Source organism: Salvelinus sp. IW2-2015, linkage group LG3 (assembly GCF_002910315.2).
Source record: "Salvelinus sp. IW2-2015 linkage group LG3, ASM291031v2, whole genome shotgun sequence".
Lineage (NCBI taxonomy): Eukaryota > Metazoa > Chordata > Actinopteri > Salmoniformes > Salmonidae > Salvelinus > Salvelinus sp. IW2-2015.
Window position 1 is genome coordinate 29,007,199 of NC_036840.1, and position 18,636 is coordinate 29,025,834.

General features: G+C 42.9%; 1 protein-coding gene across 2 annotated transcripts in view; it reads right to left on the bottom strand.

Annotated features, from left to right (window-relative positions):
* LOC111954237 (inactive ubiquitin carboxyl-terminal hydrolase 53) overlaps nucleotides 1-18,636 on the bottom strand; it is a 69,545-nt gene that overhangs the window by 22,678 nt on the left and 28,231 nt on the right. For both annotated transcript variants that reach the window (XM_023973806.2, XM_023973796.2), the window contains exons 2-10: nucleotides 11,972-12,695; nucleotides 10,902-10,994; nucleotides 10,539-10,673; nucleotides 8,558-8,668; nucleotides 7,596-7,678; nucleotides 7,368-7,452; nucleotides 6,644-6,790; nucleotides 4,609-4,758; nucleotides 2,265-2,433 (exon numbers count right to left, since the gene is read on the bottom strand). In XM_023973806.2, the coding sequence (XP_023829574.1) occupies nucleotides 2,265-2,433; nucleotides 4,609-4,758; nucleotides 6,644-6,790; nucleotides 7,368-7,452; nucleotides 7,596-7,678; nucleotides 8,558-8,668; nucleotides 10,539-10,673; nucleotides 10,902-10,994; nucleotides 11,972-12,115 (1,117 nt within the window). In that variant the 5' untranslated portion in view covers nucleotides 12,116-12,695. The remainder of the gene's footprint in view (nucleotides 1-2,264; nucleotides 2,434-4,608; nucleotides 4,759-6,643; nucleotides 6,791-7,367; nucleotides 7,453-7,595; nucleotides 7,679-8,557; nucleotides 8,669-10,538; nucleotides 10,674-10,901; nucleotides 10,995-11,971; nucleotides 12,696-18,636) is intronic.

Genomic DNA, 18,636 nt, shown 5'->3' on the forward strand with positions numbered 1-18,636 from the left:
CTATTTCTGACTTCTGTTGACTCCACAACATGGCAGGTACCTGTATGGCTTGTTTTTGTGTCTGAGCGCCGTACTCAGATTATTGCATGGTGTGCTTTTTCCGTAAAGTTTTTTTGAAATCTGACACAGCGGTTGCATTAAGGAGAAGTTTATCTAAAGTTCCATGTAAAACACTTGTATCTTTTATCAATGTTTATTATGAGTATTTCTGTAAATTGATGTGGTTTTGGAGGCAAAACATTACTGAACATAACACACCAATGTAAACTAAGATTTTTGGATATAAATATGAACTTTATCGAACAAAACATACATGTATTGTGTAACATGAAGTCCTATGAGTGTCATCTGATGAAGATCATAAAAGGTTAGTGATTAATTTTATCTCTATTTCTGCTTTTTGTGACTCCTTTCTTTGGCTGGAAAAATGGCTGTGTTTTTCTGTGACTAGGTACTGACCTAACATAATCAGATGGTGTGCTTTCGTCGTAAAGCCTTTTTGAAATCGGACACTGTGGTGGGATTAACAACAAGTTTATCTTTAAAATTGTGTAAAATACAAAAAGCGCCCTGCACTTTCACTGGCTGTTGTCAAGTCGATCCCGTTAACGGAATCTCAGCCGTAAGAAGTTATTAATAAGCTTCCTATTACCATTTACGACTTAGTTAATTCCAAAAATATCTGAAAAAATTGAGACAAAAAAAAATAAAGTTTAACGCGACCCAATTAACAACATTTTTGAAAATGTAACGGAACACTTTCTGTCTTTCTTCTGAAGGCCAGTGATCCGCAGTCACCATCACGACCTGGGGGCGAGGCCAGCTCAGAGAGTTAGAGAGCAGATCATTAAGGGGGATAAACCCCACCCCAAACAAATCCAGAGGTTTTTAATCCTCACACAGAAATGTTCAGCTGTACAAATGTACAACTTCTTGCCATTACCAACAGCGACGGGTATTATGGTCGAGGTCGAAGTAAAAAAAAAAAATATTGTTTAATGCCTTCTGCTCATGAACTCTCGTAGTTCGGTTTCAAATCAAGTATTGATTGAGTGGTACAGAAAAGGTTGGAACACCGTTAGCTAATACACTAATAAAACAGTAATCCAACTAGAGTGCAAAATTCTGGGAACTTTACTCAAATTGACAGTTTTTCCAGAAATCCCAGTTTGGAATATTCCTGGAATCAGGAAACAATAAGCAGGAAATTCGGAAATCRTCCAAACAGGATTTGGGGATTTTAGTTAAATTACTGGAATTTTGCAACCATAAATCCAACTGAAGTGATGGGCATCCCAAACTTGTTTTGAAGTCCAGCACGTATTTGTAAAGTCAGTCACTTTTGTCAACTGCGCGTATTTTCTGGTCATAGTCAAAAAATAAAATCTCAAGCACATTGTGAGACTTCAAAATGCCAAAAATGTGGCCCGAACAGACCCATTGACCCAATCACATTAACAAAACAGAATTCAACACTGCAACATGTAGTGTAGTTCCCCTTTTTTTTTTTTACAGACTCTCTCCGACTGAATGTGGTGAGGCCGACACTTCACAGAAAGCAATTCACGTGCGTCTGGCACAGGGCTCAAATTTAGACCAAAAATATTTAAAGGGGATGCTAGCCAAAAAGTTTGAGAATCACTGCTCTGTGGCGGTCATTTGGCTAGTACACACTGTTAAAAACAATTTGTAACCAGTCACACCATTGGCAACACWTGCTGGCATTAATTCCAAATTGCTCTTGCCGGAGACCTCTACTCTTAGAAGCACTTATTTTAGGACCCCCTCTCGCTGCGAATTTACTGCACCGACTTAAATATAGCYTCCCCATGCTAAGCATTAATTAAAAGGAACTGTGAATTATCAACGTGGTGTGTGGTTCCTGGGAATCGTCTCGAGTGAAGGTAAGGGGGTCGTTTGGAAAGGAGGGCCATTTGAATCGGGTCTCCAAAAGACCTAAACCAAGACCACATTTGGTCTCAAGTTGTCTCAAGTCAGAGACCATGAGATAGAGACTGTGTCGCCATCGCAAAAACACCTGAAGTCACATCATGGGTTGATGACACCATGAAAAGTGATTGTACATTTGACTTAATATTGTTGGCATCCTGAAAAAAAAAATATATATTTGTGCAGAATTATGATACGCAAATTGAARGCAGTTATATCCCCTCAATGTGCTGTAAAAGTTCCATGACTCTAGGGGTAGTGTGTAGTTCTTCCTGTAAATGYAAAAAAAGAATGTCCCTTTGACCGATGTATACCTTGGACGTCTCCGTTGACGGGGGACTTGTAGCAGGAGTGGTCAGTGTTCTGGCGCGAGGTGTCGTCTACGGAGATGGCGCTGCCATCTGGGTTGGAGTAGAATAGGAGGAGGGGCTGGAAGTGGCCTTTGGTGCATTTGGTGACCACATCTTTCCACCGGGTRCCAATCTAGGATAGGGGAGAGGAGACTGTGAGGTCAATAGGAGACGCACATGAAGAGTGTGTGTGTGTGTGTGTGTGTGTGTGTGTGTGTGTGTGTGTGTTCCTGCTTGACAGGCAAAAAGGCGAACTGGCATTTTCCCAATGTGTAAAGAAAATAAAATGTTACCCGTGTCTTTCTGGCACCGACCAGTTTCCTCATCTCATTAGACAGAGAGGTCTTGTCAGAAGCCAAATGTGTCATTTAGTGCCATTCAATACACATTACTATTTTTGAAGAGACTATTTATTTGATGAGCATCAGTTGCCAAAACCTAACTTTGTAAATGTTAGGTACCTTGAGTACACCTTTCAGAAAATTCTGACTTGTAATTGAATTGGTTCATACATTTAAAGGGCTTGGGCTCTAAGAAATATTATTCTCAGAGTACATACTATCTAATGCCTCATTTAAATTGATAGTGCACAAACAAAAACCCTGGGAAGAAAATCATTGAAAATGCTTGCTTGAATTCAGGGACATTCTTTGAACCACTACCCTCAAAAACATATGGTGACCATAGACCAGGCATGTCACAAAACGGTTCAGGGAGGAAATTTAATTTTAGAATTCCACACGAAACTCTATGTCCAAGGAGACATGGTTGTGCACTGCGAAAGCACATTGTCCCTTTGTCTTGGATCCTAAGTGAATATTATGCCTTGAAACAGTTTCACAATCACATCAGCTGAGCAGAGTTAAATGCGTGCCTCACTACAAAACGCCACAGAGGCAGACTGGAGGCTAACAGATGCTAGTGTGCACCTTAATTAACCAAAGTAAGGAGAAGGAGAGAGGAGCAGAAGGTGTGAAAGAGAGGAAGGAGAAAGAGCAAGAAAGGAATGTGGCAGTAAAATGGGAGGGGGGTCTAATTAAAAGATGGAGAGAGGGTGTTCAAAGTTGACATTTTTCATGTTGGCCACTGATCCCCGCCTGGGASAACAACAACATAGGCTTAGTGGAACCGCTGAACCACTGCTGCTGCAATAAATGATACAAGCAATTATGACAAGAACGACAGTCAACAAACCGCAACCATAAATGTCAAATATAAATATAGTTTTAAAAGCCATCCATAAACTGTAGGGTATTTCTGCTCATTACTTGGTGTGAGGCCGTAAGAGAATGAGTAGCAACACAGCAGGTATATGACGTGTTATTTGGTTGGCTCGGCTGCTGTGCTGTAGCACTCTGTCCCAGTCGGGCTGAAGTGCACACACAGCACAAGCTGCTGCTGGATTGACTCTGAGCCAGCCAGCACCGCAGTCCAATCAAATGGACTGGACACAGACACACCCAGTGTTGTACATTATCATTCTCACATATGCATGCACACACAACATACCAAGTCTCACCATAAGTCATTTCGATTTGATATCCTGAAATGTGGAAGTCCACTAAACAGTGTAGCTCAACTGTGGATGACTGATGATGCAATTAACTAGGGAAAGACTGAAGGTGCTTCCACTGGGAAAACCTAATACTAGTGCTGCTGCTGTGTGTGTGTGTGTGTCCACCCTTGCAAACATGTGTGGGTGTTGGTGGTGGTGATTATTGCAGACTGTTCAACCCCACTGAAGGCTCATCAACCCGGGGGTGGTGAAGAAAGATCGATGTGGCCCTTATAAGAAGATGGTGGAGATAAGAGATGGCTCAGGGACTTCCCTGCTCTCATTCTCTTGTAAAACAGTCTCCTTTTCATCAGCTCAGACGAGTACATTTCTGCACTTTGAGTTGTTGTCTAGGGAGGCTTTAGCTCCAGATAATAGCAGATTTTTATCCCATGATATTATACATCAGCTTCCTGGAAAATCCTCTCATGTCAGACTGTATTCCTGATTTTATTTCAAATCGACTAGTTGAATCTCTTTAAAGAAAGTTACCGACAAAAATGTTACTTTAGTTACTTGGTGAATTCCTTTTTCTTGTCATAGTGTCATAAAGAGGGAGTGTGTGTGCATCACTACAGCAAACGAGACAGAGGCTAGTGTGTGTGGCGTGCGCCTGTCCATGCATTTATACGCGTATGGTCTAAGCAGCATATGTCAGCACAGCAAAAGTGTGAGAGGCTATGAGTGTCGGTTGAGGTGTAGTGTTTTTACTCCCTTACTAGGAGGACTGCATGTCTTTTTCCCCTCCCTCACCTCTTTGACTGTGGCGTCGTCGAAGAACACCCATTTGGCGGACTTGGTGTGGAAGGCGAAGGCACAATAGTGGCGACTGGAGTAACAGATCATCCCAACCAATAGAAGCTCTCCCTTTTTGGCGTGCTCGTCTGTCACCCGGTAGAAGAGCTGCGGGGACACACACAAATTTAAAATCACTTTATTTGGTCAAATTTTGCCCAAAACACTCCCACCCTGTCCATGAGTAATCTTGCCTAAGACCTAAAGACTTAGGTTYGCTCCCCGAACTTTAGCTCAATGGACTAACAGTCTTATCACACAGCAGAACCTTCTCAGTCAGATATACAGCATTTTACCAAAACATTCATGTTTGTCATCCACACGGTATCATTTGGACAGTAAAATTGCCCTTCAACTTGGATTATTGCTGGCATCGCCTYCATGGTAAATTGCCACATCTCTAGCAGCTCAGGCAATCGTCAGTATAATGTCARCCTCCCACCAATTTGAATAGACCGCTGGATGAGGAGGTTGTGAAATAGCCTCTTGTTTTTCCTGAATGGCTGGTTCTCTTTGGCCATGGGAGACAATGGATTCCTAGGCAGGGGGAGGTTTTCTCCAACACAGTCACATGAATAGTACGAGTATGAATCAAGCCCTTTGTGGTACTTGGTGGGGGGGTTCTGCTAGACTAGCTAGACTAATCCAGTTCTGGAATGCGCTCAAAACAAGGAGAGGGGAAAAGAGGAATCTGTGCTTGTAGTATTAAAGGGAGATGGTGTTGTGTAATATGTTGGGCCTGGCCTATGCCAGTTTGTTCTAGATTTGTAGCAGGTTTCAGTGAAGCTCAATCCTTTTCTTCTTGAAGGAACAGGGACAGTGTCAGCCAGAGTTGAGTGCTACAAATGAAACCTCCTGTACGCCTATGCCAAGGACACTCTGTACTCCAACATGAACTCACACACACACACACACACACCACACCTTCCAGACACGCACCATTCTCTTACACATAATATACACATATTCACATGTAACCTTTCTGACTCTCTCTCTCTCTCACAAACAGTCGCACACAAACACTGTGCTCTTCCATCGTGGCGCTGAGGGGGTGTTGACACGATCTGGCCATGCAGCAGGGGCTTTTTGATCAGCAGCGTGGGCCAACTGGGCATTGCACCACGCACTGCTTARGCAACGCTCCGACTTACGCAGGGATAAAGCCCACTTTATTTCCCCCATATGCTCCATGGCACCAAAATAAACTGACCCCAACACAACCAGGGCAAGGAACACCAGCTGTGGAGGCTCCAACAAACAAACAAACAAACAAAAAAAGACAGAAAGCAAATAGAGTAAAACCAGAATGCAGTGATTTGAACCATATTTTAGGAGCTCGACCAATTCTAAATAGTGTATTGTTGTTGTTTTTCCTATTTCCAGGGTTCACATTTTGGGGAGGTGAGGCAGCCATTTTGTTTGGGTGCAATCACTGCCWTGGCAATTTTAATCACACTACTTGACTAATCTGTTTTATTACGGGCTGACAGTGGAGAATTAAACATGTTTWAATCTTATGTGGAGGTTCTTGGCCATCAGTAACTTTTTTTCTTGTCCCTGATCAAAGATCCAACTTTATATTGCCTTATGGTTGTTTTATGACAAAGTGATTGGAAAAGTACAGTTCTCCACTGTGTTTGAACCTTTTTTACTTTCTCTACAAACCACCACTTTCATTAAAACGAAACACAAGCGCAGACTGACTTTGACAAAACGCTACATCAGTGTTTCCCAAACTCGGTCCTGGGGACCTCAAGGGGTGCATGTTTTGTTTTTTCCCCTAGCACTACACAGCTGATTCAAATAATWCAAACTTAATGATGATATGGTTACTTGAATCAGCTGTGTAGTGCTGGGGCAAAAACCAAAACGTGCACCCCTTGAGGTCTCCGTACCAAGTTTGGGAAAGACTGTGCTACAATATTGAACTGATTTTCGTAGTAATATAATCCATTTGTTGTGCTTTTTGTCCCTGCTGGCTTGCCGTCCTTACCCCAGAGAGGTTGAGGTGTGGCCCCAGTGAGCGAATGACGTCCTCCGTGAGGTCTGACTGGTCTGAGTCCCACACGAAGCCGATGGTGACGATCTCCGGGGAGTTCATGAGGACTCGGCGGATCTTGATCCTCTGGCCACAGTTACTCTGGTGACAGCGAGAGAGGGAGGAGACAGATAACTAGGGGAGCAGAGATAACTAACCAGTTTAGCTAACAGGGCCGGGARGATACTCGTTTGAATTGTGGCAAGGAAACAAAAAGTGGATTTCACATCTTTAGGAAAACAGCCCTAATGTTGGAAACAAACATCATTATGCTTGTCATCCAGAGTCAGATTTACTTATTTTCCAAGCGATAGCACACAATATTTTACATACAGCAGGTTTTTAAAGGACCAAAGAGTTTGATCGGCTTTGTGTTTTCATTTTTGCCATGGGAAAAAATATTGCGATACTGCTATCGTCCCAGCTCTATTAGCTAACTAACTAAGCAAAGTAACCAGACAACTAAGTCACAAGAACCCTAAATACGACTTTACAGTGGGGGGGAGGTTTCTGCTGTTGTCTTGCTAGTGACTTTTCGACTTCGCCGCCTACTAGTTGTTTAGTGTGATGAGAATGGAGCTGCATCCTGACTTGAGATATGCGTGCGCTAGTTTTTGCACAAAACTGGCATTGACATCAATGTATGATTTTATTAATGCTTGATAGGACAGACACTTACCGGACAGTTGCGGGAATCCCCGATGGTGCTGGCCGCTTGCAGCAGCTCTCCAAATGACTCGTCCCGCCTCTGATACACCTGTTGACTGAGAGAACCAGAAAGAGTGTGAGAGAAAGATATGAGAGAGAGAGTTTACAGAGAGCGACAAAGCTACAAAAGTCACTCAGTAACCCTAAGAGGAACATGGAGAAATGTGTGTTTTGTGTGACGTCAGTAAGCATGGCTTACCAGAGGGCAGTGGTGGAGACATAATGCACTAGCTCAGTGAAGGGCAGGGGGTCGGAGGATGCCCCACAGCTACGGCACACAGACTGCAGGGGAGAGGGGAACAGGAACACAACACAGACACATGGCCGTTAGCTAGGCGCCGCTTAGCCACTGCCAAGCACTAATTATCAAGTCAGCGTGTCATTTCACGAGGTGTAGTAGTTTGGGGGCAGTTATGGGGAAATTAKTACTTTAGGGTGTTTGTGTGAACTGTGATGGAAGAGAGTGGAGTGTTTGTCAGTTGAGAGGAAAAGTGGCAGGCGGGGTGGGTTGTGTTTTGTGTCCGGTCTTCAGACTTCATCTATTGCCTCCTTTCTCAATACTGGGCCACAGCACTGCTGGCTTTTACACTATAGGGCCTCTACCGAAACATCAAAGCAACCCTCCRGCTGGAGAYCTACTGGGGTATACAGGRGTTTTGTTCCAAKCATACTGTAACTGTAGCACAGCAAACTATTCCGCTACAGTGCACTCGACCACAATGCGTTCTGACCCCAGCGGTCCCAACACCACACAACACCCGATTCCACTAACCTGTTGAGCAGCTGATTAACTGAATCAGGTGTGTAAAAGCCTGCTGGAAGAAGAACTTGCATATCTACTTGCTCTCAGAGTTGGCCAACTACGCATCATCATCAAACCCTGCATCAAAGCTGTCTGATACGTTGACGACAAGACTGCMCTGGGATTTAGTGAGATGAACATCATACCGGCAGGGAGGGATCTGAGGAAAACCCCCTCTGTATTGCAGAGTAGCAACCCCACTCTGGAGACGTGACGAATTGGGTAGCTCCTATCTCAGACAGTGATCCATGTGGCTGCTGCTGTACCCCCGGATGGTGTGTGTGTGATCCCTGTGCTTGCAACTGGATATGGACCTGTGTGTGTGTGTATGCTACCAAATGCTAGGAGTTTCCTTTAACCTGTTCGTAGAGTGTCATGGCAAACTTCTGGTGTGTGATGCAGGACTTGGAGGTGCAGGCATCTGTCTCTTCAGGCACAATGTGCAGGTGGATCCGTTCCAGAATATTCTCCTGTGAAAATATAGCATGACGATAAGAAATGGGTCAAAACAAACAGGTAACAGTTTTCACCGAATCACCATTAGCTTGATCTTATCCAAAGGAATATTCACATTTCCAAATTGAAACTTTGGAAATTGTCCCCCTCTATTGAAATATTAGCAATCARCAGCTAATTATTTTTCCTCAGCATGTATCGCCCTCAACTCACCCTCAGCTATACACTTATCTCCTTAATGTACCAGTAAAGAGAAAAATAATGTCTGGTAAACCAATACTTTCCTCCCTGATACATCTGTATAGTTTTGTGACATTTAACAGCTAGGGAGTTATGCGGTGCCTCAGACTGGTTCCTTAACTACAGTAGTGAGTGCAAGCGGCCTCCACTTGAAACTCACTCATATTGCTACAGAAACCCACTGGGTTTATGAAAGAGTCAGGCTGCTTTTAGACCATCATTTCACAGCCATTTAATCTGACACTGGCTAATTCTGCTCAGAAATGAATCCAAGTCGTACCGCTGAAGCATTACGGGGCCTTGATTTTGTCTTTAATTTACYCACGTGAACCTAAAATTCACATGGTCATTAGGAAAAAGAGAGAATAGCTTTATGCAAGGCCTTGCCAAATATGAACATGCACACAGCGAAACGTACATTGAGAATTAAACCAGTTGAAACAATGTTAGAATGATTCAGATGACATGCCTGACCAAATTGCAGGTAAAAAATAAAGGGACAAAAACCTGTGATCTCACGTTACATTTCTATTCTAGCTATATCATAAAAAAATGGGGTTGTTGCCAAACTGAGAATGGGACATTGGTTACAGAACAAACATTTCGTTTTTTGTTTTGTCTGGGACCTGACCACCACCTTGGATTTGATTGGATTGTGGTTCTTTCTAAATCATTGTTTATTCAAAACAAACTCCAGTACGAGACGCAAACCACAAGAATCTGAGGTAAATTTTACAAACGGCCTGTGTGAGTAGTTCCCTGTGTTGCCGAGGAGCTCGGAGAGTGGGGTTATTGGTTATTTGGTTTGGCTGGCCTCTCGTTTTCTCAWCACCTCCTGTTCWACAGAGAAAGAGCGACTTAATTTTCAAATCCATTTATCCTCCACTGTAGAATGAGCCCTCCTGAGTGAATGACCTCCCCACTTGAGAGCTGCTGCGCTGATCAGAAAATGAGTGTACGTTTGTGCTGAGTAGGTTTACAGCAATTTCGCTACAGAGTCAAACTCAATACTGGCACAATGTACTGGAGTGTACCGTCCCCTAAACCCTATGGCTAAAGAGGAACAAAATCATTAGCGAAGATGAAGTCTAAAACTAGATYTAATGTACAGTAATATTCCTAAATCCTGGATGTTTCTTAGTTGGTGTTGAAGCGTCTGAACATTCCTGGTCTGAGCTTGTAATGACATTTTCTCTGTTGGGTCTAGAATGAGTGTTAAAAAAGAATAAGGTAAGAAAGCATTACTACTACAGTGGAAGTTAGCCAAACTAAGCACAAGTGGACTGAATAGTTATGGTTATAATGAATCATTCAGAGGGCTCATAGAGACATCTTTAAACCACTCGGAGTGATGCTTCATACACAGTGAGGAAACCAAAAAAGGCCCAAAGATGGTGCTTCTGCTTCCATAACCCGCCACCATTATATATTACGGGTTGTGTCGAGGAGATTGGTGGGAGAGGGGACAGGGCTCTTTCAGACGGTGACCTTGCTGAAATCTTTGTTACAGCACATCTGCCCTCATATGTTCCCAACACACATTCCAGTCTATCCTTGGGAAGGCCCCAGTCGCCTCTGCTCAGAGGCCCCCCTGGATACCTGGGTTATGCCGGTAAGCTTGGTCGGTCACCATGGGAAACTTACGAAGCACTCTGCAGCATCGTCCATGAAACCGAGCTGAAAGCGGTGCTCGTCCTTAAAGGTCTCTGCCAGGGCATGACGCAGGTTGTCCGAGGGCAAAGCGCGCTCCCGACTGTGCTGYAACTGGGAGAAGATGCCCTGCGGAAAAGAAAAGAAGCTGGGAATTAACCAGACCATTCATTTAATTTGAGGTTTCTGAACAAACCTAACTGACCTTCAAGAACCTGAAAACGAAAACATTTKAAATGAATTATTAACAGCAGTTCAAGGGACAACTACGTGTCAGCAACAATAAAGCCCTAAAAAGTAACTTTAATATATTGTAATTGCTTTCAACAACTGTAAGACTTGATGTAGGGTGCATACCTTCAACGCACAGAAGATGCAAGAGTCTCCGAGACAGAAGTGCCCAGGAAGCTGCCTCAGACTGCGTCTGAAGATGTCCAGCTGCCACAGCACCTGAACAATGGATTGAAGAAAATARATTATTGAGAAAGTATTGTCATGTTCATTAAGTTCCTCATTTTCCAAACCAAACTCTCATTATAACCCAGACTTGCTCAGCTAATCCTTCCRGATAACCTTTGATGAAAGACAGGTTTTTAATGGGATTTGTTTTAGAAAACACTCTTTCAGCTCCAAATGTGACCCTTGAGGGCCAGTTAATAATTATGAGTGGAAATCAAGCTTTATCCAGCTTTACTTCACCTGTCCTCAAACATTCTCAACCATGGATTTGGGGCTAGTGATGGCCTTCCTTGTTAGATGGTGCTTAGATTTAAAAAGGGGGTCTCTGGTTGAGTCAGGCCATGAGGAGGACAGAGGAAGGAGGGAGGGGAAATAAAGAGGGGAAGGAAGGCTACTGTTCCTTGGAAACATAGCCCTGGGTGTCAGACATCTTCACCCAGCTCAGCCATGTCTCGCCCCCTGAGTCACGGCCTGGAAGAGTGACCTCACTGCGGGATGATTGCACCCGTCAACCCTGTCGCCAACTGCCATCCCACGAGCCAAAAACAACCTTCCAGTAACTTGCCGGGACATGCTGACGAATATAGTGACTAAGCTATGGGCTTTGAGGCTGTAAAGTAATGRTGGTGTTGGTAAATATTTTTGTCCGGAGGGACATGATGTCGAATCCTTTCTTATAACTATGCAACGCTAACATGAGCGACGTAGCCTACTGGAAATGAGAACATGTTTTGTATTGACTCGGCTTACCAGGTATTGCAATAAAGGGATTTGGCATTGTTGCAATTTACATTAAGCTTTTACTAATGTCCCTAATCAGAGATTAACAGTGTCTCTACATCCATCCCATTGTTCTAGATACATAACCATTCAAAAACAAAGCATTTCTGTTCATGGCCATTACCTCTGCTGCATATGAAGAAAACATGCAGTAATAATTTACTATTTATTGGTAAGTTAGGACTCACCTGCACCGCACTGTTGAGAAAGCAGCTATTCTGCCCCGGCTCGTTCAGCAGGCCTTTGGTGGGGGCTAGAGACAGCATGCTCCCCGGCTGGTAGGATTTGGCAAGATTGCCCCCCGGCTTCCTGAAGAACTTGGCCCATGCCATTTGATAGAGTGTCTGCCTTTGGACGGGAGTGGAGTGACTCAGTGAGGCAGACTGGGGCTCGTTGCTGGTAGCGGTGGGATCTCTCGCCCCGTTAAGAAACGAACCCCGACAATCTGAGGCTACGTTATTCCGCTATCAGCAGCTATTTTCTTGCTACACATGGGCGACTACTGCCACCTCTCCACAGCTCGATAGGAAGGTGATTTGACCTTGTCCACCACTTGGAAGAGTCTTAAATGTCACAAGAAAWTTGGATTTTAAATGTTAAGTCACTGGCTAGGAAGTCTTTTGAATCCAGAGAAAATCCTTTTAAAACAGATTGCTAGTCTGGTTGTTCTTATGCATAGTTGTTTGACTCCTGAAGTAGGGGTGTTAGGCATTCTCCAACCTGGATCATTCTGCACTGGGGATTCAGTACAGGGATGGGAGGGGCTGTGGGTACCGGTTGTCTCTGGGGACTCTCCACATTGGCCTGACGTTATAGAGCAATCAAATAGAATTGATCGTCCCTTTCCAAGGTTCATCCATAGCGAAGATCTATCCAGGCAGCTCTTACCATTGGATGTCAATTGGGTCTGATCTGTAAAAGAAAGAGTGAAAGGAGACTTGAGTCACAACAAAATAATAATTTAACTCAAAACAAATGAATATCCAGGAGAAACATTCGAGGACATAGTGCAATACTGTATGACCTTTATTGAAAAAGGGGTGTTTGGATCCTTCTAGTCAGTAAATTATATATTCCTGGCAATAGTAAACATCAGGTTTCACCTATTTCCAGGGCAGTAGTTGACSCCACACTCTTATAACATATATGTCAACAAAGCTTATACATTCACTTTTTGGACCACCCTTGTTCTAATTGTCATTTAATATACCCCCCTCATTCTTAACACATTTATTGGAGTGAGGAAAACAAAGTCATTATTGATCAATTACAGTTCACAGTATCAATGTATAAAACATTACCAAAGAGAACATTGTTTAGGTCTTGAGAAATCAGGTCACAAATTCCAAAGTCCACCAAACTAAGATATTATAGGCAACTGTGCATGCATATTGCATGCTGTAAAGCTTAAACCTTTCGTCATCTTGTCACTTTGAATAGTCGTGCCCCAGCTACCGAGTTGAAGGTTAAACAATAATGGGAGCGATGCCAAGTTATACGGTAATATCATCTGTCCAGTAAACAATGTAGTGCAAATAAGTTAGTTGCAGCATGCCTTCCTTCAGGTTCAACGCCTGGTCAATGGCCAGTCTTCAACATTAGGTCACATAGTGCCTCTCATAGCCATGCCAACGTGTGTGTGGAGCGGACTTAGCATTAGGCTAACATGGCAGACAAGGAATTATCCTGCCCAGCCTGACCTGCTGCTCACCATAGCCTCTCAAAACATAACTGGGACACGTGTCGTAAACCATTTGAGACTCAGTTGATCCTGGAAGCAGTGCAGCCCACATGCTCAAGGGCCTACCGGCACACTGAACTTCAAATGCAATAACCGACCCGTAAGGCAGCCACGACAGAGACAACAGAGCTGTTTCCCAGAATGCTGCCGGTGTCATCTGCAATGTGTCATCTGCTCGCTTTGGAAATGCTGGTTAAGGGTTGTTTAAGTACAATGCATGTACATATACTGTATTTGTGCTAAAGGAGCCGGGCAATTCAGTACCAAGGTTATTAGGGTGACACATCCCACTGGGGAACCAGCAGACCACAGTCAACCAACAAGCTTCCTAAAACATGTGGTGTTTTGTTGTTCTTATCTGTGTTTGAAACTTGTAAATGTTAGCTGAGGAACACAAAGGATTCTATACGAATGTGTATTCTATTCATTAGTGTTACCCATATAGCTAAAAATGTGGTTAGGGGAAGTTATCAGACAAGTGGGATAATCACAGGAAATGATCTAGAAGCTATACAATGACACTGAGCAGCAGTTTCCACTGTCATACAATTCATACTTCTGTTTTAAGTTAGGCACCTCTGAGTACACGATGATGCAAATCCTGTATTCCGCAGCTCACAAGCACCCATGTAGAACAGTGAAGTGCCATTCATAGCTTAACAAATCAACAAATAGATCCACAGCATTAGTAATCTACTGTGACTGGTAGATACTGTGTGTTAAGGCATGCAGTCAGAAACGGACTGGCCATAGGGCAGTTCTGGCGAATCACAGGTGGGCTGGTCCATCTTTATCATCATCCAGAATTATCATCATTTAACCAATCATGAGGGTTTGAAAGAAGGGGGGAAAAATGGGCCAGAGTTGGGGCCTTGACAGAAAGAAAAATGGGCCATTGTGTTAGAAATGCGCAGGCTACATTGGCACTAGCATGACAGACAGCAACCAGACAGGACCAACTTATGTCTCAACAACATAATAGTCCAAGGTCTCTATGCTACCCTTGTTAATAGAACCAGCATCCATTTGTCTGATTTTAATATTATAGTTTATTTTAAAAGCACAGTGGCTATTGACAACATGTTCTGCAGTTTTACCTGTGCGGTCACGCTATCATTCTTCCTGTCATAGCTTCTCTATACCAGCAGGTTAGGTATGCTGTGTGTCAGTTTGGAAAGAAACACCATCTCTGTCTCCCTGGTGTGCTGGTATTCAGCCAGTACAGGTCAAAACAATGTCTGCTGCTCATACTCTGCATTGTCATGTCCTCTAAGAATGCCGTCACCTGCCCTGACCACGGGGGTARAATCCTGTGTGACCTACAGTCAATGTGATATGTTAATTGGTATCTTTTTCAAACCAATGGGAATGTAATGACTGCCGCTACACAAACAAAAGCCTTGAGAGGAGTCAATGGCCTCAACGACGCTATAATTCAATGAATCTGGCAACAATAACGCAATAATGATTATCAATGGTGACGAACGAGGTAACAAATCACAKGGCCTCAGGGCCAGACGGATTACCAGGACGTGTGCCGAGAGCATGCACGGACCGACTGGCAAGTGTCTTCACTTTCAGCTTCTCCCTGGCCGGGTCTGTAATACCTACATGTTTCAAGAAGACCACKATAGTCCCTGTGCCCAAGAACGCCAGGTAACCTGCCTAAATGACTACTGCCCCGTAGCACTCARGTCAGTAGCCATGGAGTGCTTTGAAAGGCTGGTCATGGCTCACAACACCATCATCCCGGAAACCCTAGACCCACTCCAAATTGCATATTGCCCCAARAGAGSCACAGATGACGCAATCTCAATTGCACTCCACGCTGCCCTTTCCCTCCTGGACAAAAGGAACATCTATGTGAGAATGCCGTTCATTGGCTACAGTTTAGCGTTCAACACCATACTGCCCACAAAGCTCATCACCAAGCTAAGGACCCTGTGATTAAACACGTCCCTCTGCAACTGGATCCTGGACTTCCTGACGGGCCTCCCCCAGGTGGTAAGGGTAGGCAACAACACATCTGCCACACTGATCCTCAACATGGGGGCCCCTCAGGGGTGCGTGCTTAGTCCCCTCCTGTACTCCCTGTTCACCCACAACTGCATGGCCAAGCACGACTCCAACACCATTATTAACTTCTTTGGGCTCATTGGYACACTAGCATCCCACCTCGACAACATCCGGTGAAATTGCAGAGCGCKAAATTCAAATTACAAAAATAGTAATAATAAACATTCATGAAAATACAAGTGTTATACATTGGTTAAAACCTCTACAGGATCGGTGGGTCCCCGGCGGGACGGTTGAGCTAACGTAGGCTAATGCGATTAGCATGTTGTAAGTAACAAGAAAATGWCCCAGGACATAGACATATCTGATATTGACAYAAAGCTTWAATTCTTGTAAAATCTAACTGCACTGTCCAATTTAGAATAGCTCTGACAGTGAAAGAATACCATGCTATTTTTTGAGGAGTGCACAGTTATGAACTTGAAGATGTATTAATAAACCAATTAGGCAGTCTTGATACAACATTTTGAACAGAAATGCAATGGTTKATTGGATCAGTCTAAAACATTGCACATACACTTGCCATCTAGTGGCCAAAATCTAAATTGTGCCTGGGCTGGAATAATACATTAGGACCTCTGTTGCATTTCAAAGATGGTATAAACATTTTTTTAAATGCAAAATAATGCATGTTTATTCATTGTATTATCTTTTATGAGKTCTAATGTGTTATATTCTACTACATTCATTTCACATTTCCACAAACTTCAAAGTGTTTCCTTTCAAATGGTATCAAGAATATGCATATCCTTGCTTCAGGTCCTGAGCTACAGACAGTTAGATTTGGGTATGTCATTTTAGGCAAAAAAATTTAAAAGAGGGGTAGATCCTTATTAATACCCTGTGAATTTCAGTTTGTGACAAAACATGCAATGTATAGTGTGGAAAGAATCATTGTACCATCTAAATTGCTGTGACATATTTTCAGCTGGTGTACAAAACCGAAAGTAAGAGGCAAAAACAAAACTTAAGAACAGGAAGCATAGAAATACCGCACATAGAACAGATCTACTGCTTCTTAGACTTGCTTTCAATGACAAATCTATAACTTGGTCAGGTCGCCCAAAAAGTTATATTGCAGCTTTAAATGGGTCTTTGTTAATGATGGCAAGACTTGTTTATAAAGCAGTGTGGCTTGATCACTTATCCTTGGGTCAAACAGAAAGTGCAGACATGCAAAATCCACCAACAAACATRTGATCTCAATGAAAAGCACATTCAACTGAGATGGCAGGCCTTTCAAGGGGCCTATGCATCACATCTCTATTGGATTTGTTTTGCATATCCTTGGTCAACAACAACTGTAATTTGCATCCCTGACTYGAGCTGTGAAGATAAACCGAAAATTACAGACACAGACTGAAGCATTTTTGTGTACGGTCAGTCATTTTCTGTGATTCTGCTACACAATATTCCTCTAAAATCATTATTTGGTCAACAGTAATATCCTAAGCATTATGTTGATTCATAGCCAAGTGAGGGGTTACCRGAGTCATTTCACTGGTCTGGATTTTTGGAATCGACCAAAGCACATTACGGAGTTATGAGACGTCCTTTGTAAAGAGAGAGTCTTGCTTAGTGTCTTGCGAATTCCAAGCGCAAACAAAAAAATCTTGTCGTCATAGCAAAAATGCTAAGGCTAGCACCTTTGAGCAATCAGCTAGAGRYTCTGTTCTGCATCAGKATTTTTGACAGGGTAAGGCTGTCCGTTAGACATGAACACCGCAAACGTGACCTGGTCTACAGTGTGGGGAATTTAAGTCATCTGGTGATGTAATTGATCTATTAGAGATGTGTTGATGAATGGCCTCKGAGAGGTTTAACTGATGTATTTTATATGGCAATGTCAAGAGCCTTTCATTAGGAGACTTGTAACATTCCTTTAACATATGTCAGATAAATAATAACAAAACGTGACTGTTCAAGAAGCAGCCACTGGCAGAAAACATGTCATCATGTACTTAATTTTACAGAKACACAAAAAGGCAAAGCTCAGTTTGTTTTAATTTTACATCAAGTTGCCCTAATACCTGTGTAACAACTTCAATAACTGACTTTCCCACTCTTGTTGCCTCCAATATGAAACTCCAAGGCATTTCCATACTTCTATACTGAATCCTTGATGTTAGACAGTGGTGCKGTGTGCCTTTGKTCAATGCAGATCAATACATCATCCCACCTAGCTGGCGCATTACACACCTTTGTGACGGCTAAAGCGTGTCCCTCCCCACAACTCGCCGACTCCGACTCAACACTGATGGATGGCTTTCCCAATAGGAGAACACATTCAGTGGTGAAACTAGTTCCCTGGGATGATAGAATGCCCAATGCGTTCAGGCTAGTTGCTGCTTTTTGTCCTCAAATCAGGTATTAACAATGGTCTTTAAAATGTAGAGCATATTCTCTCTGAAGATGTTGCTCATCTTGAGATTCTGGCATATGAGACGATAAAYGAAAGAAATGGTGTGGCTCATTGCACTTTAAAATTTCTGCAGTAGGCTAAATCGATGGGTGTCAATCTTAATGAAAAGTAAAGTATATATACTTTTTTCTTGACATTTTAGCTAAGAGCTGTTTATGGCAGCATAACTTGGATGACTGCCAAAAATGTAAATACAGCAACTTAACATTCGTAATATTCCATGACTAATTTAAAAACAAGTTGTTTTTCCCAGCACTTTSACCTGTGTGTTATTAAATTAATTAGACCAATCTGTTCCAAATTCCAACTGTGGTCAACTCAACATGTTCAGAAGTCAAACTTACAATAACCTAAGACAGCTGCTATAAAAAAAATGTTTTATACTTTTATAAACTCTTCCACTGTTTGCTATGACGCCCCCCAAAAATCTTCCTGTTTCACACATTATATGCATGTGTGAAATMGAAATATCCTAAATCRCRCTGAGACACCGCCYGAGACTGTTTGCCATGACACCCCGCCTGACCCAAAATAGATGAGAACCAGACAGAGCATGTTTTGGAAATAACGAAAAAAAACATGTCCATCCATTGTCACTTTACTTACTCATGCAC